The sequence below is a fragment of the Mobula birostris genome, chromosome 28 (assembly GCF_030028105.1).
Source record: "Mobula birostris isolate sMobBir1 chromosome 28, sMobBir1.hap1, whole genome shotgun sequence".
Classification (NCBI taxonomy): Eukaryota; Metazoa; Chordata; class Chondrichthyes; order Myliobatiformes; family Myliobatidae; genus Mobula; species Mobula birostris.
Window position 1 is genome coordinate 10633095 of NC_092397.1, and position 25805 is coordinate 10658899.

General features: G+C 51.2%; 1 protein-coding gene across 5 annotated transcripts in view; it reads left to right on the top strand.

The window, feature by feature from the left end:
- Positions 1–24672, top strand: part of rce1a (Ras converting CAAX endopeptidase 1a) — a 39766-nt gene extending 15094 nt beyond the window's left edge. For 3 of the 5 annotated variants that reach the window (XM_072245708.1, XM_072245710.1, XM_072245712.1), the window contains 5 exons: positions 2261–2339; positions 8589–8756; positions 17657–17728; positions 18537–18599; positions 19371–24672. In XM_072245708.1, coding sequence (XP_072101809.1) covers positions 2261–2339; positions 8589–8756; positions 17657–17728; positions 18537–18599; positions 19371–19600 — 612 coding nt within the window. In that variant the 3' untranslated portion in view covers positions 19601–24672. The remainder of the gene's footprint in view (positions 1–2260; positions 2340–8588; positions 8757–17656; positions 17729–18536; positions 18600–19370) is intronic. The other 2 variants (XM_072245707.1, XM_072245711.1) reach the window with 1 other exon arrangement.
- The last annotated feature ends 1133 nt before the right edge of the window (positions 24673–25805 follow it).

A 25805-nucleotide genomic window follows, 5' to 3' on the forward strand; every position in this document is an offset into this window, starting at 1 on the left:
ATGTTTATACTCTGTTCTTCATTGGTGCAGCTGTAATGAAACCCAATTTCCCTCGGGATCAGTAAAGTATGTCTATCTATCCATCTATCTATCTATGTCACCATGCCTCTTAGGCTGACACAGCACGCCCACAACTCCCTCGCCCTAAACTGTACATCGTCTTGGAAAGCGTGAGCGGAAGCCAGAGCATCCGGAGGAAACGCGCACAGTCGCGGGGAGAACGTGCAAACTCCTTAGAGGCAGCGGTGGGAATCGAGCCCTGTTGAGTGGTTAATGGCGCTGTGAAGCAATTGGGCTAACTGAGAAGCTGCTGTGCTGCACTTTGTAAATGGTATCTCTACGCGCTAGTAAAGGAGGGAGAGCACACTGAGTGGTGGAATGCCAATCAAGTATTGGATTAGATTAGATTATGAGGACACACAGTCCTCTTTTATTATCATTTAGTAATGCATGCATTAACAAATGATACAATATGTCTCCAGAAAATGATATCACAGAAACACAGGACAGACCAAGACTGAAAAACTAACAAAAACCACATAATTATAACATACAGTTACAACAGTGCAAGCAATACTGTAACTTGATGAAGAACAGGTCATGGGCACGATAAGAAAAAGTTCAAAGTCTCTCGAAAGTCCCACATCTCACGCAGACGGGAGAAGGAAGAAAACTCTCCCTGCCATGCCCGACCACAGTCCGATTCTGAGTCATCCGAAAACTTCGAGCCTCCGACACTGAGCACCGAGCACCATCTCTGCCGAGCGCTTTGACCTCAGCCCCGGCCGCCAGCAGCAGGCAAAGCCGAGGATTCGGGGCCTTCCCTCCGGAGATTCTCGATCGCACAGTAGCAGCGGCAGCGAAACAGGCATTTCAGAAGTTTCACCAGATGTTCCTCCGTGCTCTCACGTCCGTCTCCATCAAATCAGAATTTTGTCTAGTCTCGCAGAAAAACCAGATCAGATCGTGGGAGGCAGTCTTTACTCTGAAGAGGAATCTAATGATTTAAAGATTATTCACAGTTTTGAAGTTCAAAGTAATACTGATTATCAGATTATGTGCATGTCACCACACACAGCTCTGAGATTCATTTTCCTGTGGGCATACTCAGCAAATCTATAGATTAGTAACTGTAACAGGATCAATGAAAGAGCAACCAGAGTGCAGAAGACAACAAACTATGCAAATATAAATAAATAGCAATAAATAATGAGAACATGAGATAAAGAGTCCTTAAAGTGAGATCATTGGTTGTGGAAACATCTCAGTGGACAGGCAGGTGAGTGTAGTTATCTCCTTTTGTTCAAGAGCCTGATGGTTGAGGGGTGGTAACTGTTCCTGAACCTGGTGGTGCGAGTCCAGAGGCTCTTGTACCTTCTACCTGATGGCAGCAGAGAGAAGAGAGCACGGCCTGGGTGGTGGGGATCTCTGGTGATGGAGTTTACCCTTTATGTACTGAGCCAACTCCACTGTAGGATTTTCCGTTCAAAGGTATTGGTGTTCCCATTCCAGGCCGTGATGCAGCTACTCAATAGACTCTCCACTACACATCTATAGAAGGTTTCTGATGACATGCTGAATCTCCTTGGCCTTCTAAGGAAGTAGAGGTGCTGTTGTGCTTTCTTTGCAATTAAATTTATAGGATTAAGATAGAAAAAGTGATCCATGTTGTGGGTGAAACCAGAACAATGACTAGCGAAGGCAGAATGTTCTTTACCCAGAGAATGCAGAGCTCTCACCCATGGAGAAGGCTGGAGATCCAGAACAGAGATGCATTTAAAGGGGGGTTGAACAAGCTGATAATGAAGGTTTGCTCGCTATGTGCCATCTTGTATAGCGCGGGCGATCATGATCTTTCCGTGACCATGATTGTTCTTGGCAAATTTTTCTACAGAAGTGGTTTGCCATCGCCGCCTTCTGGGCAGTGTCTTCACAAGATGAGTGACCCTAGCCTGGCATGAGTGGTCACGTAACCAGGACTTGTGATACGCGCCGGCTCCTCATGGCCACCCCATGGCTTCATGTGACCCTGATCGAGGGGGTTAAGCAGGTGCCACACCTTGCCCAATGGTGACCTGCAAGCTAGCGGAGGGAAGGCCACCTTTGGTCAAGACGTATCTCCTCCCTGGCACCAGAATAATGGAGGAAAGAAGTTTAATGCTGGGGTGAGGAGAAGAGGGGTGGGAGGAGGGTCACTATACCTCGAGTCCCTGATTAGAACAATTCTTCAATGAAAGTAAACCCCTTGTGTGTTCCACAGGTGCTGTTCGTTGGCCCACTGATTCAGCTGGTCATGGACTACTCCTGGGATCTCTTCGACGGGTTAAAGATGTTCCTAGGTGAGTCTGTGCTTTTGATACCTGTTTAAGCCAGGATCGTAGAAGTTGGGAACAATAATTAAAGATTAAAGTACATTTATTATCCAAGTATGTATGCAGTATACAACCCTGAGATTCATCTTCCCCACAGACAATCATGGAACCATGGAACCCGCAAAATAAAATCAAATTGCACAAACAGCGACCAAAAAAAAAGCAAGCGGAAAAATACAGAATATAGGACGCAAAGCGAAAGAGTCCAGGATTATTCAGTTCAGCTCAGTGTTCGTTCTCTGAAGGCTGCCCCGATCAAAATCTCCCCAAAGAGCAACAAAAAAGGAGGGACCAGAAACCAGAAACACATCATAACGTGAACTACAGTGTCCAATCCACAAACGGCCTTGATTAAACCTTGCCCAGGGCCCAGGACTCCATTGAGGAGGAGAGAGACTATTTGAACGCCGGGATCTTCTTCCAGGAACAGCGAGCGAGAGGGAGAGCGAGACCGTAATGCACGGACATCATCCTCTGGCAGCTGCGAGTGAAAGAGCTGGTAGACGGCGCTGAACACTCGCTCGACTTCAACCTTTCTCGGTGCTTCAATCAGTGAGAAACTCGTGGGCTTTCACCCCACCTCCAGGCTTCTTGGCCTCAAGGCTACACACGTCACTCAAAGCCTCTCAGAGACAGTAAAGCGCCAGATCGCTCAATCATCCTGAAAGAGCACCTCCAAAATGTAGATCACAGGCTCCAACAGTAGTAGAACCACATATATAGTTCACGATTATTTGCACTATTGTTTTGTTTGCTTTTTGATTCTGTACAGCGAGAGCTCAGGGAAACCGGCATCAAGTTCCCTGTATGTGTCCACATACTTGGCGATGATAAAGAATTCTGATTCTGAAAGAAACAGATGTCGAAGAAGTGAAAGAAGTTTCGTGAACCGTCCGGAGGACGTTGCCCTTGGTGGCGTTGCTCGCTGGCGCCATCTTCTTCCGAATAATTAAGCATAGTGGTTAAGTAGTGTTGAGAATCCTGTATTTCAGAACCAGAAACACAATTGTGGCAGATGGGGAACTTAAACTCAGTGAACGAGAAACCCAAAGAAACTAGCAGCTCTTGGGGCTGGGGGAGGAGTACTGGGGAAATTAATGGGCTGTAAATCGATAAAAGTCCCAGGTCCTTGTAACTTTCAGTCCATGGTTTTGAAAGGTTTCTGAATTGCAAGCATCAAAAGACGATTGAATTGATGGTGTTAAAGATAAGCCCGCTGTTTAAGATGGGCAAGCAAGAAGGAATCAAGGAATTGTACAGTTCCGTTGTTTGGTCAATTTAAACGCCGGCCCAGATAAACTGAAAAGACAGGGTGTTGGGATCCAGTGTGAGTGGCGATTTCGCTCACTCTCCTTGATGGTCACTCCTCTCTCTCCGTGGCATTGAGGCTATGAAGACCGCCCGGTGCTGTGCTCCATGCTCGCTGATTTGATGAACAGATAAGCGAGGCTTCGGGCCTACTCCGGCCTGCTCCGAGGTACGGATCTGAGGAATCAATTTTGGTTTGGAAAATTGTTGTTTGCTTCGATTGTTTGCATGATTTGTGTTTTTTTTCTTCTTTCTCTTGCACATCGGGTGTTGGTCTTTCATTTTTATTTTTTTTATTTAATTGAGTTATTTTGGGTTTCTTGCTTTGTTACCATGAGCAAACAAATCTCAAGCCTACATTCCCTGATAATAAATGGACTTGAATCTTCAATATATTAGGGGCATTTAAGAAACTCTTAGATAGGCACATGGATGGTAGAAAAATGGAGTGCTATGTAGGAGGGAAAGGTTAGATTAATCGTAGAGTAGGTTAAAAGTGTTGGCGTGTGACCAAGTGGTTAAGACGTTCGTCTAGTGATTTGAAGGTCGCTAGTTCGAGCCTTGGCTGAGGCAGCGTGTGTACCCTTGAGCAAGGCACTTAACCACACACTGCTCAGCGAGGACACCGGTGCCAAACTGTATGGGTCCTAATGCCCTTCCCTTGGACAACATCGGTGGCGTGGAGAGGGGAGACTTGCAGGGGAGATTTCCATACAACCTTGCCCAGGCCTGCGCCCTGGAAACCTTCCAAGTCGCAAATCCATGGTCTCATGAGACTAATGGATGCCTATAAATATATAAAAGGTCAGCACAACATTGTGGGCCGAAGGGCCTGTACCACGCTGTCTCTATGTTCATAGAGCAGTTAGGCTGATGTTGGACAGAGGGGAGGGAGGGAGGGGAACGTCGACTCAGACCATGAGAGGCCTCTCATGGTCTGAGTTGGCGTTCCCCTGGACAGAGAGAAAATACTGTAATCTATTATTAAGGACTGAGGACTTAGAAATTAATATTAGACATCAATTTGTGAATGGGAAATCTATTAATTTTTTCCTGGTAGCTTGTCCCTTTCTCTGGCGAAGGCTCTGAACAGGGAGGAACGTGTTGCCAACTCTGTCAGAGCTGTCTCAGTAACTGAGGTATCCGTGTAATTGTCCATCGGGAAATGTTTCCAAGTGACATCGAAGTGGTGCAATTCTTTTGACTGTACAATCACGTGGACGCGTCCTGTCCTTGGGTCCAGCGATGTAAAGACGGGAGAGGAAAGCCACGTGCACATCGAAACATGCAGGAATTGCCCTGTAGGGGAATGTAATGGGTGACAGGTGACACGGATTGTTCAGAATAGAAACTGTTCTACATATTTCACAAACACCATCATTGAGTTATTGTGTTCACTTTCAGAGATGGTGTCTGACGTGACTACATCAGCGTAAGGGTTTTGGTTTGTTCGTAATGGAAGTAGAGGGCTGCGGCTTTTGTTAAGCACGTACAATTGCAAGAGTAAGTTTGTGAACCCTTCACGATTTCTTGGATTTCTGCATTAATTACTCATAAAATGTGGTCTGTCTGATCTTCATCTAAGTCACAATAATAGACAAACACAATCGGCCTAAACTAACAACACCCGAACAATCAACACACATCAAAGTTGCTGGTGAACGCAGCAGGCCAGGCAGCATCTGTAGGAAGAGGTGCAGTCGACGTTTCGGGCCGAGACCCTTCGTCAGGACTAACTGAAGGAAGAGTGAGTAAGAGATTTGAAAGTGGGAGGGGGAGGGGGAGATCCAAAATGATAGGAGAAGACAGGAGGGGGAGGGATGGAGCCAAGAGCTGGACAGGTGATTGGCAAAAGGGATATGAGAGGATCATGGGACAGGAGGTCCAGGGAGAAAGACAAGCGGGGGGGTGGGGGGGAACCCAGAGGATGGGCAAGGGGTATAGTCAGAGGGACAGAGGGAGAAAAAGGAGAGAGAGAGAGAAAGAATGTGTGTATAAAAATAACTAACGGATGGGGTACGAGGGGGAGGTGGGGCCTTAGCAGAAGTTAGAGAAGTCGATGTTCATGCCATCAGGTTGGAGGCTACCCAGAGGGAATATAAGGTGTTGTTCCTCCAACCTGATGGCATGAACATCGACTTCTCTAACATCTGCTAAGGCCCCACCTCCCCCTCGTACCCCATCCGTTAGTTATTGGCTTCATCTTTACAGTAGAGGAGGCCGTGGATAGACATGTCAGAATGGGAATGGGACGTGGAATTAAAATGTGTGGCCACTGGGAGATCCTGCTTTCTCTGGCGGACAGAGCGTAGGTGTTCAGCAAAGCGGTCTCCTAGTCTGCGTCAGGTCTCGCCAATATATAGAAGGCCACATCGGGAGCACCGGACGCAGTATATCACCCCAGCCAACTCACAGGTGAAGTGTCGCCTCACCTGGAAGGACTGTTTGGGGCCCTGAATGGTGGTAAGGGAGGAAGTGTAAGGGCATGTGTAGCACTTGTTCCACTTACACGGATAAGTGCCAGGAGGGAGATCAGTGGGGAGGGATGGGGGGGACGAATGGACAAGGGAGTCGCGTAGGGAGCGATCCCTGTGGAAAGCAGAGGGGGGGAGGGAAAGATGTGCTTAGTGGTAGGATCCCGTTGGAGGTGGCGGAAGTTACGGAGAATAATATGTTGGACCCGGAGGCTGGTGGGGTGGTAGGTGAGGACCAGGGGAACCCTATTCCTCGTGGGGTGGCGGGAGGATGGAGTGAGAGCAGATGTACGTGAAATGGGGGAGATGTGTTTAAGAGCAGAGTTGATAGTGGAGGAAGGGAAACCTCTTTCTTTAAAAAAGGAGGACATCTCCCTCGTCCTGGAATGAAAAGCCTCATCCTGAGAGCAGATGCGGCGGAGACGGAGGAATTACACTGTTCATGTCTTTATTGAACACATTGTTTAATCATTCACAGTCCAGGCTGGAAAAATTATGTGAACCCTTGTATTTAATTACTAGTAGAACCTCTTTTAGCAGCAATAACCTTCACCAAACGTTTCCTGTAGTTGCTGATCAGACTTGCACAGTGGCGAGGAGGAATTTTAGAAACATAGAAACCTAGAAAATAGGTGCAGGAGTAGGCCATTCGGCCCTTCGAGCCTGCACTGCCATTCAGTATGATCATGGCTGATCATCCAACTCAGAACCCTGTACCAGCCTTCCCTCCATACCCCCGATCCCTTTAGCCACAAGGGCCATATCTAACTCCCTCTTAAATATAGCCAATGAACTGGCCTCAACTGTTTCCTGTGGCAGAGAGTTCCACAGATTCACCACTCTCTGTGTGAAGAAGTTTTTCCTCATCTCGGTCCTAAAAGGCCTTTATCCTCAAACTGTGACCCCTCGTTCTGGACTTCCCCAACATCGGGAACAATCTTCCTACATCTAGCCTGTCCAATCCCTTCAGAATTTTATACGTTTCAATAAGATCCCCCCTCAATCTTCTAAATTCCAGCGAGTATAAGCCTAGCCGATCCAGTCTTTCTTCATATGAAAGTCCTGCCATCCCAGGAATCTATCTGGTGAACCTTCCTTGTACTCCCTCTATGGCAAGGATGTCTTTCCTCAGATTAGGGGACCAATTTTATTTCATTTTATTTCTGGGACACCTTGCATGGACAGTCACGCCACAGCATCTCAAATTGGGTTAAGGTCTGGGCTCTGACTTGGCCATTCCATAACACAATTTTTCTTCTTTTTAAACCATTTTGTTGTTGATTTACTCTTGTGTTTCAGATCATCGTCTTGTTGCATCATCCAGCCTCTATTAAAATTCAGGCGACAGACCACTACCCTGACATTGTCCTGTAAAATGTCTTGATACAACTTTGAATTCATTGTCCTCTCAATGATTGCAAGCTGTCCAGGCCCTGAGACAGCAAAGCAGCCCCAAACCATGATGCTCCTTCCACCATGCTTCACAACTGGGATGAGGTTTTGGTGTTGGTTGTGCAGTGGCCTTTTCCCTCCAAACAGAGCAATGTGCATTTCTGCCAGAAAGTTCAACTTTTGTCTCGCAAGACATTGTCCCAGAAGCATTGTGGAACATCTAGGTGGTCTTTTGCAAACTTGAGACGTGCAGCAATGTTGTTTTTCGAGAGCAGTGGTTTCCTCCGTGGTGACCTTCCATGGACACCATTCCTGTTCAGTGCTTTTCTTATAGTGGACCCATGAACAGAGACTTTAGCAAGTTCTAGAAATCTTATGAAGGTCTTCAGCCATTACCCTTGGGTTCTTTTTCACTCCCTTCAGCGTTCATTAATTTGAACACCTGACTCCAAATAGTTTTTGTAGAAGGCCTTACCCTGGAGGTTCACATACTTTTTTGAACCTGGACTGTGATAGGTTAAATGGTGTACGCAGTATTGACAAGAAGTGCAGTTGTTCGTGTGTTATTAGTTTAGGCAGAGTGTGTTTGTCCATGATTGTGATCAGACCACATTTTATGAGTATTGCAGAAAACCAGATAATTGTAAAGGGTTCACAGACTTTTTCTTGCAACTGTAAGACGGCTCTTGCATGTTTTAGTCTCAAAATCCCGCTGTGCCATTTGTGTTAATGACTGAAGCAGTCCAAATATGTTCTGGGGCCAGCCGGCAGCTGTCGCTGTACTTCTGGTCCGCAATTTACTAACACCACCCTGTATGTCTTTTCAATGTGGGAGGAAACCAGAGCACCCGGCGGCAACGCACGCGGTCACGGGGAGAACGTACAAACTCCTTACGGGCAGTGGCGGGAATTGAAACCCCCGATTGCTGGTGCTGGAAAGTGATTGCGTGAACAGAGCACTGGCATCTGCAGACTCCTGTGTCATCGGGCTGTACTCCTGCTGTCCAAAGGGTGTACTAATCCTCTGTCGTCTCTTTTGCAGACCCTCGGTGTTGGGCGCAGTGCTTGGCGGACATGCGTTGGATGCGGAACCAGGTGGTGGCTCCGCTGACGGAGGAGCTGGTCTTCCGGGCGTGCATGTTGCCCATGCTGGTGCCCTGCACCGGCCTGAGCCGAGCCATCGTAACCTGCCCGCTTTTCTTCGGAGTCGGTAAGTGGCTTTGTCCGGGGCGGGTGCGGCGTCGGGGACGAGGTGTGCCCGTCCACCGAGAGTGCGTTTGTCTGGTTATTTTCCCTGTATCCGCCACTTTCCTGCTGCCTCGGGCTTGAGAACGAGAGAGCCGCTTGCTCGCGCCCCTGTCCCCGCCCCGCCGGGTGTCAGAACAATACAGCACTGGAACAGATTCAGATTCAGCTTCGGATTGATTTCTCACTTGTGCTTGGAAACATACGGTGAACTGCAGTGTTTGTGTTAACAACCAACACAACCGAGGAATGTGTCGGGGCAGTCAGCCAGCATCACCTCGCTCCTGAGCCAACGCTGCCTGCCTGCAGTGCTTAGCAGAGCAACACAGAGCACAGCAAGCAACAGCAGCAAAACAAGCCCCTTTATCTATCTCTCTATCTATCTATCCCCCTCTCCCCACCCCCCTCTCCCCTATCCCCCATCCTCCTCTCCCCCTGTCCCCCCCCCCCCCCGGCTTGGGACATTGAGATTTCTGATCAACTTTCAGGCTTCGATCTTTGGTATCGACCCCCCCCCCCCGACCCCTCCGCCATACTAGCCGATCACACGACCCTAAACTCAAACTCAAGGCGTGCCTCCTGTTCGCTTGGGTATCTGATCCTGGATAGAGCATGCGGAGTGGAGGCCTAGACCCTCGACGTCCTTCGTCACCTGTCCATGTAGCTGGCCTTCAAACCGATCCTCCGGCCCGCCGTTTTGCCAAATTAAATGAAACCCGATTTGCCTGCACACGAACTATATACTGTCTAAGCACCCCTTAAATGCCACAGTTGTGGCCGCTTCCACCAATGGCCAAGGCAGCCTGTTCCGACTCCTGTGGAATAATACTGGATATCAATTTGTGAATGGAAAATCATTAGATACATCTATTAGTGTTTATTTTTCTTGTGTGGCTTGTCCCTTTCTCTGGAGAAGGCTGTGAACAGAGCGAAACATGTTACCGACTGTGTCAAAGCTGTCTCGGTGTCTCCGTGTCTCCGGTAGCTGTGTAATTATGCATCAAGAAGTCACTTCCAAGTGACATTGAAGCTGTTTGATTCTTCTGAGTAAACTATCAAATATTTGATCGTTTTCTCAAAAGGTCAAATTTCTGGAGAAAGGGACAGCCTACGACTCAGGTAAAGGAAAAAGTATTTAGACCATAAGACACAGGAGCAGAATTAGGCCATCTGGCCCATCGAGTCTGCTCTGCCATTCAATCATGCCTGATCCTTTGTTTTTAAATCTCCTCCTTGGCCCCAGTTCCCAGCCTTCTCCCCGTAACCTTTGATGCCATGTCCAATCAAGAGCCTATCAATCTCTGCCTTAAATACACCCAATGACCCGGCCTCCACAGCTGCCTGTGGCAACAAATTCCACAATTTCACCACCCTCTGGCTAAAGAAATTTCTCCACATCTCTGTTTTGAAAGGGTGCCCCCTTGTCCTAGACTCTCCCATCATGGGAAGCATCCTTTCCACATCTACTCTGTTTAGGCCTTTCAACATTCGAAAGCTTTCAATGAGACCCCCCCCCCCCCCCCCATCCTTCTAAATTCCAGCGAGTACAGACCCAGAGCCATCAAACGTTCCTCGTATGATTCCTGGAATCATCCTTGTGAACCTCCTCTGGACCCTCTCCAATGCCAGCACGTCTTTTCTAAGATGAGGCGCCCTCTCACTTTAAACATTTATGCTCTCATTTAAACTTTTCCCTTCTCACCTTAAAGTTATGTTCACTAATATTTGGTGTTTCTATCTTGGCTGGTGGTGGGGGGTGAACAAAGGTTTTGATTGTTTACCCTGTGCCTTTCATAATTTTATCAATGTTGATTAGATCTCCAACACTCCAGAGAAAACAATCCAAGTTTGTCCAACCCCTCTTTATCGCTAACGCTCTCTAAACCAGGCAGCATCCTGGTGAACCTTCTCTGCACCCTTTCCAAAGCCCCGACATCCTTCCTGCAATGGGGTGACCAGAACTGAACATAACACTCCAAATGCAGCCCAAATAAAGTTTTATACGGCTGCAATGTGACCTCCTGATTGATACACTTGCTACCCTGACCAATGATAGCACAGGCCTTCTCTGCCATCCTGCCCACTTCACTTGCTCTGGACCTGGACCCCAAGGTCCATCTATACCTGAAGAAGAATAGCTTCCTTCCACCCCTTCTCCTCTGTGGAGTGGATGTTGCCTCCGAATGAATTCTTTTAACACGGGGTGCTTGGGCTGTAACTTGCACACAGTAGGGACTAGGACTGCACTCAGTGCTCCAGTTGTTTCCAGCTGCAGCGTGGCCTCCTGACTCTTGTGCTCAGTTCCTTGACTCCTTCCTGAGGTTGACCAAGGATGTTGCGTCCTAGCTGTAGAGATACGCAAGGCTGGGCAGGACGATACGGGGAGCGAGCTGTTGCCCGTGTAACAAGCTCCCCCTCTCCACGCATCCGATGAGCCCAAAGGAACGGCAGAGGACGATACAGTTTGGTACCAGCAGCATCGCAGGAGTTGCCAGTCAGCGTTGAACTCAACGTAGGACTGTCTTAGGGACTCCAGCTCCCGATCTTCCCTCGAGTTTTACTCCTGAAGCCTCCCCCATGAGTGGATATCGCGGAGGTTTGAGATCAAAGTTTTCCTTTGAGTTGAGTTGCCAACCTTGGCTTGCGAGCCCCATCTGCCTGAAGCGGCTGGTCTTAAGGCGCCAGTAACTCACCTTTGCCCCTTCTCCTGACAGTAGAAATGGTCCTTCTGGGCTTAGCTAAGCCACACGTGAAGTCCAGGAGCCGGGCTTGGTTGTCAGAGGCTATTTGAGGCGCATTTAATAGATAGTAGGAGCTTGTCCCCACTACCACCCTGGCGATAAAAACCTGAAGGAACCGTGACTGATGAAGGCAATGCATGTCCGACACCACCTTTACCGGCCTATCTGCTCGTGCTTCCACTTACAGGGAGCTGTTGACTTGGACCCAAGACCCCCCTGTACGTTAGGGTCCTGCCATTCACTGTGTGCACTGTGCACTCTGGGCTGAATGGTCACCCCAGTGAGCGGATGACCTCACCATGTTAGGTCAGCTGGAGCAAGTACTTCACTGGGCCACAGTGCTGCTTCCGTGGCTTGGGGAGAAGTGGCTGAAGTGACCAGCGCCTGGGCAAGATGTGCAGCTTTGTTTGGAAGGAATAGAATTTTGAACAAACAAGACGACTCATAAATGTACCTTCGGCGTACGGGACAGTCCAAGGTGGAAAAATGCCGGATTCACAGGAGGAAGAAGAGGGGAATACTAAAGGTTCAAATACTAAAGGTTCCTTCCCCTCAAAGGTTCACTTATTATCAAAATGTGCATGCTGTGTACAACTCTGAGATTTGTCTTCTCCAGATAGCCACGAGACAGAGAAAACCATGGAAGTCCCTCCCGCACAAAAAAAACACAGCATCCTGATCTTCAACTACTACTACGCCAACTTAGGCCTAGGGGGCCAGCGTTGGGCACGATGACGGACCCTCCACTTCTCCCTCTCCCTCATCAGTGTGTTCAGTTCATCTATATTAACCGCGCTGCTGCCTTCTAGGAGCGTGTTGACCATAGTCTTGGGAGGGCGCCCAGGGTTCATCCTCCCGTGCTTGGGCTCCCATATGATGACTAGGTTGGCAGGTAGCTCGGGGTGGCGTAGACAGTGCCCTGCTAGTTGCAGTCTTCTTGCCTCGATTTTAGTGGTGAGCTTCGGTAGGTCATTATAGAGCTCGACGTTCATCATGTGCTGTTGCCAACTCATGTCAAGAGCCATCCGGAGCATTCGTGTATGGCAACCATCTAGAGACTTTCGCATAGTCTTGGTGAGTGTCCACGTCTTGCATCCGTACGTGAGAATGGACTCTATGACTGCTATGAAAATCCTCTTTTTAAGCCCTCTGGTCAGGTTCGACTTCCAGATTTCCTTCATGTCGTTCATAGGCCTCCACGCCAGCACCTTCCGTATCTTTATGTCCTTCTCCGAACTCATCATTCTTGACCCGAGGTACTTGTAGTCAAAGACTTTCTTAATGGTGTTATTCTCTATGGTCTTGAGAGTACCTTTGTCCTGATCGTCAACCACCCCAAAACCTCCCTTGCCCCGCACAAAGTGGAACAAGAACATCGACCTCCCTCCCTCGCAAACCCCACTCCCCCTGCACAAAACGCAACAAGAGCATCAACCCCTCTCTCCCCCCGCACAAAAAATGAGATAGGAAGGGGGACAACACAATGTAAAACCGTAAGACTGAAAAAGTCATAGTCTATAGACCAAATCCATAAACGCAGAGCCTCGGTAACATCCTCCGATATCACCGACAGAGAGAGAGACCACTGAAGAGCAGGGGCCTACCCTCCTGGCACGGTGATAGCCCACACAGGCTCCTTTTCCAGCAGCGACCAAAAATCAGATAGTCGGCGCACAGCCCTCGCTCGCCTTCCGCCTTGATGTTTCAATCTCCCTTGACGCTCTAATCGGCGAGTAATGGAGGTGTCTGCGGAGATGGAAGAAGTTTGAAGTGCTTCCAGGAGTTGGCTCGGTCTCTCTGTAGGTCAGAAAGAAACAGAGATGGTGGGTGAAAAGGCTGGGTGCAAACTGGAATGAACCTCTTCCGCCTATCCCCCATCCAGCTTCTCACTCATTCACCCCCCCCCCGTCCCACCTACCTCCTGCCCCTCATCTATCACCTACCAGCTTCTCACTCATTCACCCCTCCGTCCCACCCACCTCCTGCCCTTCATCTATCACCTACCAGCTTCACTCATTCACCACCCGTCCCACCCACCTCCTGCCCCTCATCTATCACCTACCAGCTTCTCACTCATTCACCCCTCCGTCCCACCCACCTCCTGCCCCTCATCTATCACCTGCCAGCTTCTCACTCATTCACCCCTCCGTCCCACCCACCTCCTGCCCTCATCTATCACCTGCCAGCTTCTCACACATTCACCCCTCCGTCCCACCCACCTCCTGCCCCTCATCTATCACCTACCAGCTTCACTCATTCACCCCCCGTCCCACCCACCTCCTGCCCCTCATCTATCACCTGCCAGCTTCTCAGTCATTCACCCCTCCATCCCACCCACCTCCTGCCCCTCATCTATCACCTGCCAGCTTCTCACTCATTCAGCCCTCCGTCCCACCCACCTCCTGCCCCTCATCTATCACCTGCCAGCTTCTCACTCATTCACCCCTCCATCCCACCCATCTCCTGCCCCTCATCTATCCCCACCCAGCTTCACTCATTCACGCCCCCGTCCCACCCACCTGCTGCCCCTTATCTATCACCTACCAGCTTCTCACTCATTCAGACCCCCGTCCCACCCACCTCCTGCCCCTCATCTATCACCTACCAGCTTCTCACTCATTCACCCCCTGTCCCACCCACCTCCTGCCCCTCATCTATCACCTACCAGCTTCACTCATTCACGCCCCCGTCCCAGCCACCTCCTGCCCCTCATCTATCACCTACCAGCTTCTCACTCATTCAGACCCCCCATCCCACCCACCTCCTGCCCCTCATCTATCACCTGCCAGCTTCTCACTCATTCACCCCTTCGTCCCACCCACCTCCTGCCCCTCATCACTCATTCAGACCCCCCCGTCCCACCCACCTCCTGCCCCTCATCTATTCCCATCCAGCTTCTCACTCATTCAAACCCCCGTCCCACCCACCTCCTGCCCCTCATCTATCCCCACCCAGCTTCACTCATTCAGACCCCCCCGTCCCACCCACCTCCTGCCCCTCATCTATTCCCATCCAGCTTCTCACTCATTCAAACCCCCGTCCCACCCACCTCCTGCCCCTCATCTATCCCCACCCAGCTTCACTCATTCATCCCCTTGTCCCACCCACCTCCTGCCCCTCATCTATTCCTATCCAGCTTCTCACTCATTCAGACCCCCGTCCCACCCACCTCCTGCCCCTCATCTATCACCTGCCAGCTTCTCACTCATTCACCCCTCCGTCCCACCCACCTCCTGCCCCTCATCACTCATTCAGACCCCCCCGTCCCAGCCACCTCCTGCCCCTCATCTATTCCCATCCAGCTTCTCACTCATTCAAACCCCCGTCCCACCCACCTCCTGCCCCTCATCTATCCCCACCCAGCTTCACTCATTCATCCCCTTGTCCCACCCACCTCCTGCCCCTCATCTATCACCTGCCAGCTTCTCACTCATTCAGACCCCCGTCCCACCCACCTCCTGCCCCTCATCTATCACCTGCCAGCTTCTCACTCATTCACCCCTCCGTCCCACCCACCTCCTGCCCCTCATCACTCATTCAGACCCCCCCGTCCCACCCACCTCCTGCCCCTCATCTATTCCCATCCAGCTTCTCACTCATTCAAACCCCCGTCCCACCCACCTCCTGCCCCTCATCTATCCCCACCCAGCTTCACTCATTCATCCCCTTGTCCCACCCACCTCCTGCCCCTCATCTATCACCTGCCAGCTTCTCACTCATTCAGACCCCCGTCCCACCCACCTCCTGCCCCTCATCTATCACCTGCCAGCTTCTCACTCATTCAGACCCCCCCGTCCCACCCACCTCCTGCTCCTCATCTATCCCCACCCAGCTTCACTCATTCACCCCCCCGTCCCACCCACCTCCTGCCCCTCATCTATTACCTGCCAGCTTCTCACTCATTCACCCCTCCGTCCCACCCACCTCCTGCCCCTCATCTATCACCTACCAGCTTCACTCATTCACCCCCCGTCCCACCCACCTCCTGCCCCTCATCTATCACCTGCCAGCTTCTCAGTCATTCACCCCTCCATCCCACCCACCTCCTGCCCCTCATCTATCACCTGCCAGCTTCTCACTCATTCAGCCCTCCGTCCCACCCACCTCCTGCCCCTCATCTATCACCTGCCAGCTTCTCACTCATTCACCCCTCCATCCCACCCATCTCCTGCCCCTCATCTATCCCCACCCAGCTTCACTCATTCACGCCCCCGTCCCACCCACCTGCTGCCCCTTATCTATCACCTACCAGCTTCTCACTCATTCAGACCCCCGTCCCACCCACCTCCTGCCCCTCATCTATCACCTACCAGCTTCTCACTCATTCACCCCCCGTCCCACCCACCTCCTGCCCCTCATCTATCACCTACCAGCTTCACTCATTCACGCCCCCGTCCCAGCCACCTCCTGCCCCTCATCTATTCCCATCCAGCTTCTCACTCATTCAAACCCCCGTCCCACCCACCTCCTGCCCCTCATCTATCCCCACCCAGCTTCACTCATTCATCCCCTTGTCCCACCCACCTCCTGCCCCTCATCTATTCCTATCCAGCTTCTCACTCATTCAGACCCCCGTCCCACCCACCTCCTGCCCCTCATCTATCACCTGCCAGCTTCTCACTCATTCACCCCTCCGTCCCACCCACCTCCTGCCCCTCATCACTCATTCAGACCCCCCCGTCCCAGCCACCTCCTGCCCCTCATCTATTCCCATCCAGCTTCTCACTCATTCAAACCCCCGTCCCACCCACCTCCTGCCCCTCATCTATCCCCACCCAGCTTCACTCATTCATCCCCTTGTCCCACCCACCTCCTGCCCCTCATCTATTCCTATCCAGCTTCTCACTCATTCAGACCCCCGTCCCACCCACCTCCTGCCCCTCATCTATCACCTGCCAGCTTCTCACTCATTCACCCCTCCGTCCCACCCACCTCCTGCCCCTCATCACTCATTCAGACCCCCCCGTCCCACCCACCTCCTGCCCCTCATCTATTCCCATCCAGCTTCTCACTCATTCAAACCCCCGTCCCACCCACCTCCTGCCCCTCATCTATCCCCACCCAGCTTCACTCATTCATCCCCTTGTCCCACCCACCTCCTGCCCCTCATCTATCACCTGCCAGCTTCTCACTCATTCAGACCCCCGTCCCACCCACCTCCTGCCCCTCATCTATCACCTGCCAGCTTCTCACTCATTAAGACCCCTCCGTCCCACCCACCTCCTGCCCCTCATCTATCACCTGCCAGCTTCACTCATTCACCCCTCCCGTCCCACCCACCTCCTGCCCCTCATCTATCACCTGCCAGCTTCACTCATTTACCCCCCGTCCCACCCACCTCCTGCCCCTCATCTATTACCTGCCAGCTTCTCACTCATTCAGACCCCCCCCCGTCCCACCCACCTCCTGCTCCTCATCTATCCCCACCCAGCTTCACTCATTCACCCCCCCGTCCCACCCACCTCCTGCCCCTCATCTATTACCTGCCAGCTTCTCACTCATTCAACCCTCTGTCCCACCCACCTCCTGCCCTTCATCTATCACCTGCCAGCTTGACCTCTTTCCCTTCTTCCCCCCTCCCCCCGCAACCACCTATTCTCCTTTCCCCCTTTCTTGATGAAGGGTCTCGGCCTGAAACGTCGTATGTTCATTTATCGCAATAGATGCTGCCTGACTTGCTGAGTTTCTCCAAACGGGGCGTGCGTGCGCTACTCTGAAATGGAAAGGAGAGTTTCTACCTGCAATTTTGTCTCAATATTTACGAAGGCTTTGGATGGCAAAGCTCCATGGTCTATGGGAGAACCTGGACTAGGCACTGTCCTGAGTTTTGCCAGCCTGTTCGGCCCCTTGCCGGAGGAGAGTGGAATACCAGCCAGGATTATTCCACCGGGTAGTCTTTTCTGCTCGAATTTCCTTCCTCTCCAGTACTGCCTCTATCCCTCTGGCGGCTGTCACAGAATAGACTGGGGGTGTGTGAAGAGCAGTCGGTCCCTGGGCTGCGGTCCCCAGGCGAGGCCTGGAGCACGACAGTTCAGCAAGGCTCATGACGTCAGAAGCGAAGGAGGGCAACGTGTGCCCTGATGCTAATTTTCTGCCTCTTTTTATTTTTTTCCTGCCTCCCCAGCTCATTTCCACCACGTCATCGAGCTGCTGAAGTTCAGACAAGGGACAGTGGTCGGCATTTTCCTCTCGGCAGGTGAGAAGCACACGGCACCCGGAGGGAGGAGGAGGGGGCTTGCTGACTTGCATTTTGTGTCTGGGGCAGGGAAGGGCACACTCATTGTCTGTGTGTGTGTGTGTGTGCGTGCGCGCGCGCGTTAGGAGAGTGTTTGGTTACAGGTGAGACAGACCAAAGCATCCCAACCCCACCACTCCCCCAGATGGTGATATCTGGGCTCCCAATATGGACAGGAAAGAGGGTGGAGGAGGGCAACTCCATCTGCCTCACTGAAGCTGGGGGAGTCGGGAAAGGAGGAAAGCTCACCGCACAGAAATGAGAACTCACTGCCCGTTAAGCCGCTGCCATGTAGGGCAGCAGTGAAGGTCCTCCATCGTGTCAGTCATGCAAATCCTGGGTGGAGGAGACTCAGGAATACCATCGCGCTCAGATGTAGAAGGAGGCTTCATTGCTGCTTCCCCGAGTCTGTCTTACTAGTTAGCCCTGAGCTGAACCCCCGAACCTGGAGGACCGGTGGACCACTCTGAGTCTGGCCTCTGCCCTTCGACCCTGTTTGGCTTTGGTGACCCTGCCAAGAGCCGAAGCGTAAAGCCCTGACTCCAGCCACTGTAGCTCTCTGGGTCATTGAGGCACTCAAGCCTCCTAACCCTACAACAAGGCTGTGGTCTTCTTGGACGAGAGCATTGAGTAGAACATTGAAAATTCCCTCCATCTCTGGGCCCAGCCATCCCAGCAGACCAGGATCGGTGCCCACCACAGAAGCCAAGGCCACCCATTCCCAAGTACTTGAGCTAACCCAGGTGTTTTCCATTCCCTTTCTTCCCAGTTTTCCAGTTTTCCTATACGGCAGTGTTCGGGGCTTACACAGCTTTTATCTTCATCAGGACAGGTCAGTATCTGTTCACTCCCTTCCTGCCTCTCCCGCCTGCACTGGGGATCCATCGCCTCTGACTCCTGCCATCCTGGGAAGGGGCTGAGAGGCGGCCTGTGTTTTTGTGGTGTCCCGCGGAGGGGCGGCCTGTGTTTTCGTGGCGTCTCGCGGAGGGGCGGCCTGTGTTTTCGTGGCGTCCCGCGGAGGGGTGGCCTGTGTTTTTGTGGCGTCCCGCGAGGGGCGGCCTGTGTTTTTGTGGCGTCCCGCGGAGGGGCGGCCTGTGTTTTTGTGGCGTCCTGCGGAGAGGCGGCCTGTGTTTTTGTGGCGTCCCGCAGAGGGGCGGCCTGTGTTTTTGTGGTGTCCCGCGGAGAGGCGGTTGTGTTTTTATGGTGTCCCGTGGAGAGGCGGCCTGTGTTTTTGTGGCGTCCCGCATAGGGGTGGCCGGTGTTTTTGTGGTGCCCCATGGAGGGGCAGCCTTTGTTTTCGTGGTGTCCCAGGGAAAAGCTGCCTGTATTTTTGGGGTGTCTGAGGAAGGACTGCCTGTGGTTTTGGGGTATCCCTGAGAAGGATGGTTTGTGGTTCAGGTTGCTTTGGGGAGGAGGGAGTTCAGGGTGTTTTGGGGTGCCTCTGAGAGGATGGTTTGTGGTCCAGGATGTTTTGGGGAGGGGGTGAATGTCCCCGGAAGGTTTTGGTATCCCATTGGGTATTGGGATGAGTTGTACCTTGGGGTAGGGTGGGGAGGGTGTGGGTCTACGCACTTACTGGTCTGACGCAATCCTTCTCTTCCAGGGCACCTGATTGGTCCGGTTCTCTGCCATTCATTCTGTAACTACATGGGATTCCCAGCAATCGGGGCCGTCATTGAGCACCCTCAGAAGCTCATGATATTCTTCTTCTACGTGCTGGGAGTTGTCCTCTTCCTCTTGCTGCTCTTTCCCTTGACTGATCCTACCTTGTACGGGACGCTTGCTATCTGCCACCTCACCAAACCAGAAACCAGCACCTCGGTCTGCACCTGACCTTCCCCCCTCACCCCCAAAACCCAACCCACCCCACCCACCACCGCCCCTCCACTGCCGCGTCCTGTGCGTCCGGCATTCAGGGAACTTGCCTTCTGGACGACCAGCAGGTGGATCGAGGGGACTTCTCAGGAACTGGGGGATCCAGCTCCCGTGATTCCGGGAGGCGGGAGTTCCCGGAACGGGCACTCGGGTCCGCGGACATTCTCCGCTCCTCGGCGAGGCTCGTGAAGGAAGCCCCAATTCAGATGGATCCGGGCCTCGGCAGGACGCCTCACAGCCATCGCCTCCGAAGACTGGACACTGATGCCCTGGTGCTTTCAGTCATGTTTCAGCCACTCCTGCGAGTGCCAGGGGCAGAAGAAATTTCGGAGTGCTTTGTTTTCTGCTGGTTTCACCCCCGTCCCATCCACCTCCTTCGTGCTGTGAATACTCAGGATTTGTTTAAAGCTCTCCCCTTACCATGTGCATCCAGCGGGGAAGCTCCATTGCCGTGGCATCCAAGATGGCTTCCAGTTGTCTTGCTCTCCGGGACAGGTCTGCTGTTGCCCTCTCGTTCTGGCGTCTTGTTTGCCTGACGGTGTCCCCTCCCCTGCGAGCTTTTGCGTCAGCGGGGTGCACTTCCTGTCCTGACCTGAGAGGCAGGCGGGAGATGGGAGAGTGGTAACAGGGGAGGGCGTTGCTTTTGAGTGGGTGGGATGAGAGAGACCATCAGGAGAGGACAGTTTGGTTTGAGGCGGACCAGGCAACACGAGCCGCAGCTCACTCCTGAGCCCCTTCCACCCTGCAGTCTTTTGACAGGGCTGGCAGGCTGAGTGTCAGGCCAGGGAGTGGATGTTCTTGCAGCCTTTGAAGGCTTACACCGGGGGCGAAGGGTTTACAGAGGGGAGGGGGGGGAGTCTTTGCCTCCCTGTTGTAATTGCTGGCGTTCAAATTTACCGTTTTACCCCTTCGGTGGAGCACTGAGAGAGGGCAGCCCGTGTCCAAGTCCCCACCGCCACCCAGCCGAGAGCAAGATTTGGGGCGATGTGGACAGAGAGAAGCCGGGTAGAGACGGCCCCTGGACCGAGAGTGGGAGATTCCCCCTTGCGGTTTCATGGGATTGTAGCGCTGCTCTTCGTTTCGAGCTCCTCTCGTGCCGCTGAGCGGCCTGTTCAAATCATGCAGGGGGGCTGCAATTTGAGGATGGTTCTTACTCCCGGTTCCCCAGCCTGTCGGGTGGGGGTGGTGGGGCAGGAATTTGGCGCAGAAGGAATTGGGACGGGTGGAGTTTTCACAGAGTAATGCAAGAGGTCTCGATCACCAGACCCCCCCGAGGGGTGACTGTCTCTGATCATTGTGATCAATGGCGGCGATTTCTCCACTTCCTTCCAACCCCCTCGTTTGGCCGCTGGGCGCCTCCTTCGAGGAATCAGGTGGCTCTCTTCACCCCGGGCAGGACACTTCCGCTCGGTGACTCTCTAAACTCCCCTTGCACCCCTCCTCCCTGGAGCAGGGTATCCCAGACATCTCCCTTTGTGCGGGATGTATTGATCCACCAGCCGTCCCGACTGACGGAGCCGACTGCGGCGGGTTGTCCAAGCTGGGGACTGGTGTTGACCTTCAGGGGGCAGCATAACTGAGCTGCACCGGCATTGGTTGTGATGCACTCGGCCAAAGTTAGGCAGTCCTGCGCAGTGCTTGCTAGTACCTTTAAACATATTTATTCCTGGCTAAATGCAGAAATCCCTTTAATAAGGTCAGCAGTGGAATACACAGCTGAGTGTTTCTGAACTGGGAGAACCAAATCAAAATCCAACATGTTTCCCCTTCAATCGTTTGGGAGAGGGACGCTTCCAGCAGAATCGTCCCAATTCCGTCACATTTGAACAGAAATGTTTTTGAAACCTTTGGTGCCCAGTAGAGGCTGTGCAGATGGCTATCAGAGGGGGTTTGAGTTTGTCTTCCGAGACGCTGGAAATACAGGCTGACTCTACTAAAGCAGGTCTTGAGAGTGGGCTGCAGCTCCTGGGTGAACCTATCCCACAGTTGGAATAGAGGCGGCCACGTTCACCTTTGGCCCCAGGGCCGGTGATTGTCCGTCAAGTGGGTACCACTGAAACGAGGACCTGACCTCGTTCCGCTGCTCTCTTGTGGGAGCTCCCGTCCACGCAATAGTGGCCACTTCAGAAAGCTCGGCAGTGGCTTTGGGCTTTTCCGGGGGGGCCAGGGGACAGTGCTGGAGGCGTACCGATTTTTCTGTAGACAGGCTGCCCAGTGCTCAGGATCCTTCCGTGGTCCATACTGATTCTGCCAGCAGTTGCTGCCCGGGTCTGTAAACTGCAGCTCCCGCCCCAACAATACAACCTAGAACCTTGCCACCAATCAAATCCACCACCAGCAAGCTAATGTTCAGAATTCTGTCCACGACTGCAGTTCCTTAACCTCACTACTGACAAAAATATTAACTTTCGTCGAGGAATTGGGTCCTCCTGTCAAACCAAGAAGAAAAAATATTTTTTCTAGCAATGACCACAGAAATGTTTGTAAATCAAGCAATATATTTTCTAAAAGTAACTATTTTCCTGACAAAGAGATTGTATAATTAACGAAGAGAAACTTTTACTTGATGTGCAAAATGGAGCTGACAATCTTGTACTGTATGGCATAGAATATAAATTTCTGATTTTAAAAAAAATATAGAGAGAGATTATGTTTATTGAGGCAAGTCCCAACTTTACAGACAGAATGGATTAGTCTTCTGGTCTGCTTGTCCGTCCTGACTTTCCATTGCAGCCATGTACCCAAAGGCAGAAGCCATTCTTTCTTTCCAGTAAGTCATTGTGTTTGCTGATGCTTTGTATCCAGTTACCAGTCTGTGCTCTGTAACTCTTAATGACCTTGGTTAGCAAACGTGTGTACCAATCACCGATATAAAACAGTTAACCAAGTCTGCATCAACTGTATTTTTGTGGGAGAGAGTTTGACATCTCATCCATTTTTGTTTTGCCTGAACGTATTCAATTTTTGTTCTTGTCAATGGCCGAGCCTTGAACTCTTGTCTGTCTCCAAGTTCTGAATTGTCACACCTAGCCGGCATTACCCTGCCAATTCCTTTAAATTACCTGAAAGAAACTCGATCTAATCGTACCCAAACTTACTGTATCCCATGAACGACAGTCCTCGTACTTTTAGCTGTTGGAACACTGGTGGTAGTCCGGAGAGCCTCTCCTGCAGACCTTTTCAAAAATGCAGTTCCTAGTCCAGTAAGCTGTATGTACACAGAACACAAGATGTGTCAAACTTTTTGCCTATTCTTAAACTCAATCTAACCTTTCCCTCCCACTTACCCTTCCGTTTTTCTATCATCCATGTATCTGTCTAACAGTTCCTGAAATGGCTCTCATGTAAAAAAAAGGATCTAGTGCCTTCCCAGCATATATGACGAAAAAGCTCTTTCCGGGCTTCCGGCTGGGTATGGGTATCGATTATAACCAAGGCTTTGATGACAAACTCTGCTGCCATCTTCTTCAGAGATCCCTGAAGAATTTGGCAGACCCACACCCGGCTGGAAGCCCGAGAAGAGTTTGTTTGTTGGCTTTAATGTATCTGCTGCACCATCCACCCGACACACTCTGTGCAAAGAAATTACCTCTGGCATTCCCCCCCCCCCCCCAATACTTTCCTCCAATCACTTTAAAGTTATGCTCCCTTGCGTTACCGATTTCCTCCCCTTTGGTCTTAACCTTTTAACAACCGAAGTACTGTCAAGTTTCTGGCTCCAATTCTCCTGAAAGTTGCCCACATTCTGGAAATACAATCAGTGACCTCCTTCACAGGTAGTGGAAGAGCCTAATCAAGTGGCCCACCGAGTGTGTTTCTGTACGTTTGTGGTTTTCTGTTCCTGTAGCCCATCATCAGGTTCCACGTGTGCGTTTTCTGCACACCACCGTGGTAGCACGTGGTTATTTCAGTTTCTGTTGCCTTCCTGTCAGCTTGAACCAGTCTGGCCATTCTCCTCTGAACCTCTCTCATTAACTAGGCATTGTTTTCCCCCCAACAGATCTGCCACTCACTGGATGTTTTTTGTTTCTCACACCATTCTCTGTAAACTCTAGAGACACTTGTGCGTGAGAATCCCAGGAGATCAGCACTTTCTGAGATACTCAAACCACCCTGTCTGGCGCCAACAATGATTCCATGGTCAAAGTTCCTTGGGTCACGTTTCTTCCCCCATTCTGAATTTGGTCTGCATGTTTTTATATGTTGAGTTGCTGCCACATGATTGGCTGATATACATTTGCCCACCCACCCCTGCCTCATACGTTTCCCCACCTCAAAATTATGCTCTTTGATATGAACCATTTCTGCCTTGGAGAAAATGTCTTTGGTTATCCACTTGACCTATGCCTCTTATAATTATGTACACCTCTATCAAGTCGCCTCATCCTCCTTCCCTCTAGAGGAAAGCCCTCGCTCACTCAACCTATCCACATAATACCTTCCTCAGTCCTTCCAGGTGAGGCAGCACTTCACCAGTGAATCTGCTGGGGTCGTCAATTGTGTCTGCTGCTCCCGCTGTGGCCTCTACCGGCCGTAAATTGGCGGGACCGCTTCATCGAGCACCCTCGCACCATCCGCTGCAAACAGGACTCCAGTGGACAAACCTTTCAATTCCCAATCCAATGTGTCGGTCAATGGCCAAGAGGAGGCCACCGCTCAGGGTGGAGAGCCAAGTCTTCATATCCAGTCAGATGGTATGAATATCAACTTCTACTTGTGGTAAACTAATATACCCTTCCCCCCTTCTGATCTTGTACCTCTTCTCACCTTCCTACCTCCTCCTTCCCTTTCTCCCATGGTCCACTCTCCTCTCCTATCAGATTGCTTCCTCTCCAGCCCTTGACCTTTCCCACCCACCTGGCTTCACCTCTCACCTTCCAGCAATCCTCCTTCCCCTCTCCGCACTTCTTAATTCTGGCGTCTTCCCCCGTCCTCCTCAGTCCTGAAGAAGGGTCTCAGCCTGAAATGTCGACTGTATTTATTTCCATAGATGCTGCCTAGCCTGAGTTCCTTGGTCATTTTGTGTGTATTGCTCATAATACAAATGTTATATATGTAAGATAATTAAATAAGCAGTACAAAAACAGAAATAAAAAAGTGGTGAGGTAGTGTTCATGGGTTCAATGTCCATTCAGAAATCGGATGGCAGAGGGGCAGAAGCTGTTCCTGAATCATTGAGAGTGTGCCTTCAGGCTCCTGTACCTCCTCCCTGATGGTAGCAATGAGAAGAGGGCATGTCCTGGGTGATGGGGGTCCTTAACGATGGATGCCACCTTTTTGAGGCATCGCTCCTTGAAGATGTCTTGGATACTACAGAGGCTAGTGCCCATGATCAAGCTAAGTTTACAAGTCTCTGCGGTGTACTTTGACCCTGTGCAGTAGATCCTTTCCCCACCTCCATACCAGACGATGTTGCAGCCAGTCAGAATGCTTTTCACGGTACATCTATAGAAATCTGTGAGTATCTTTGGTAACATACCAAATCTCAAACTCCAAATGAAATACAGCTGATGTGCCTTCTTTGTATGTTGGGACCAGGATAGATCCTCAGAGATATTTGAAGTGGAGGAGAATGGAATTGGATTACCGAACACCTTTTCCCCAGGGCGTAATTTTAAGTTGATTGGAGGAAAGTGTAAGGGTGATGTCAGAGGTAAGTTTCTTTCACACGCAAAGTGGTCAGTGGGTGGAATGGGCTACCAGGGATGGTGGAGGCAGATGCATTAGGGACACTTAAGAGACTACGGACGTAGCTGAAAGAGAAATGGAGAGCTTTGTGGCAAGGAAGGGTTTAGATTGATCGTGGAGTAGGTTAAAAGGTCGGCACAACATTGCGGGCCAAAGGGTGCCATGTTCCTTCATTGTACTGGTCCGTAATCCAGGAGTTCCAAACCCCTCATCTTCGTGAAAGTATTGTCTGTGGAATTAAACTTTAATGCTAATTACGTTAAAAACTTGTTATAGAGCACTACAGCACAGAAACAGGCCTTCCAGCCCATCCGGGCTTTGCTGTATGGTGTGGCTGGACCCATCTATCCTTACCCAGACCATAGTCCTCCATTTCACCCATGTACCTATCCAAACTTCTCATGTGTTACAATTGAACTTGCCTCTACCACCTCTCGTTCCACACTTGCACCACCCTCGTAGAGAAGAACTTGCC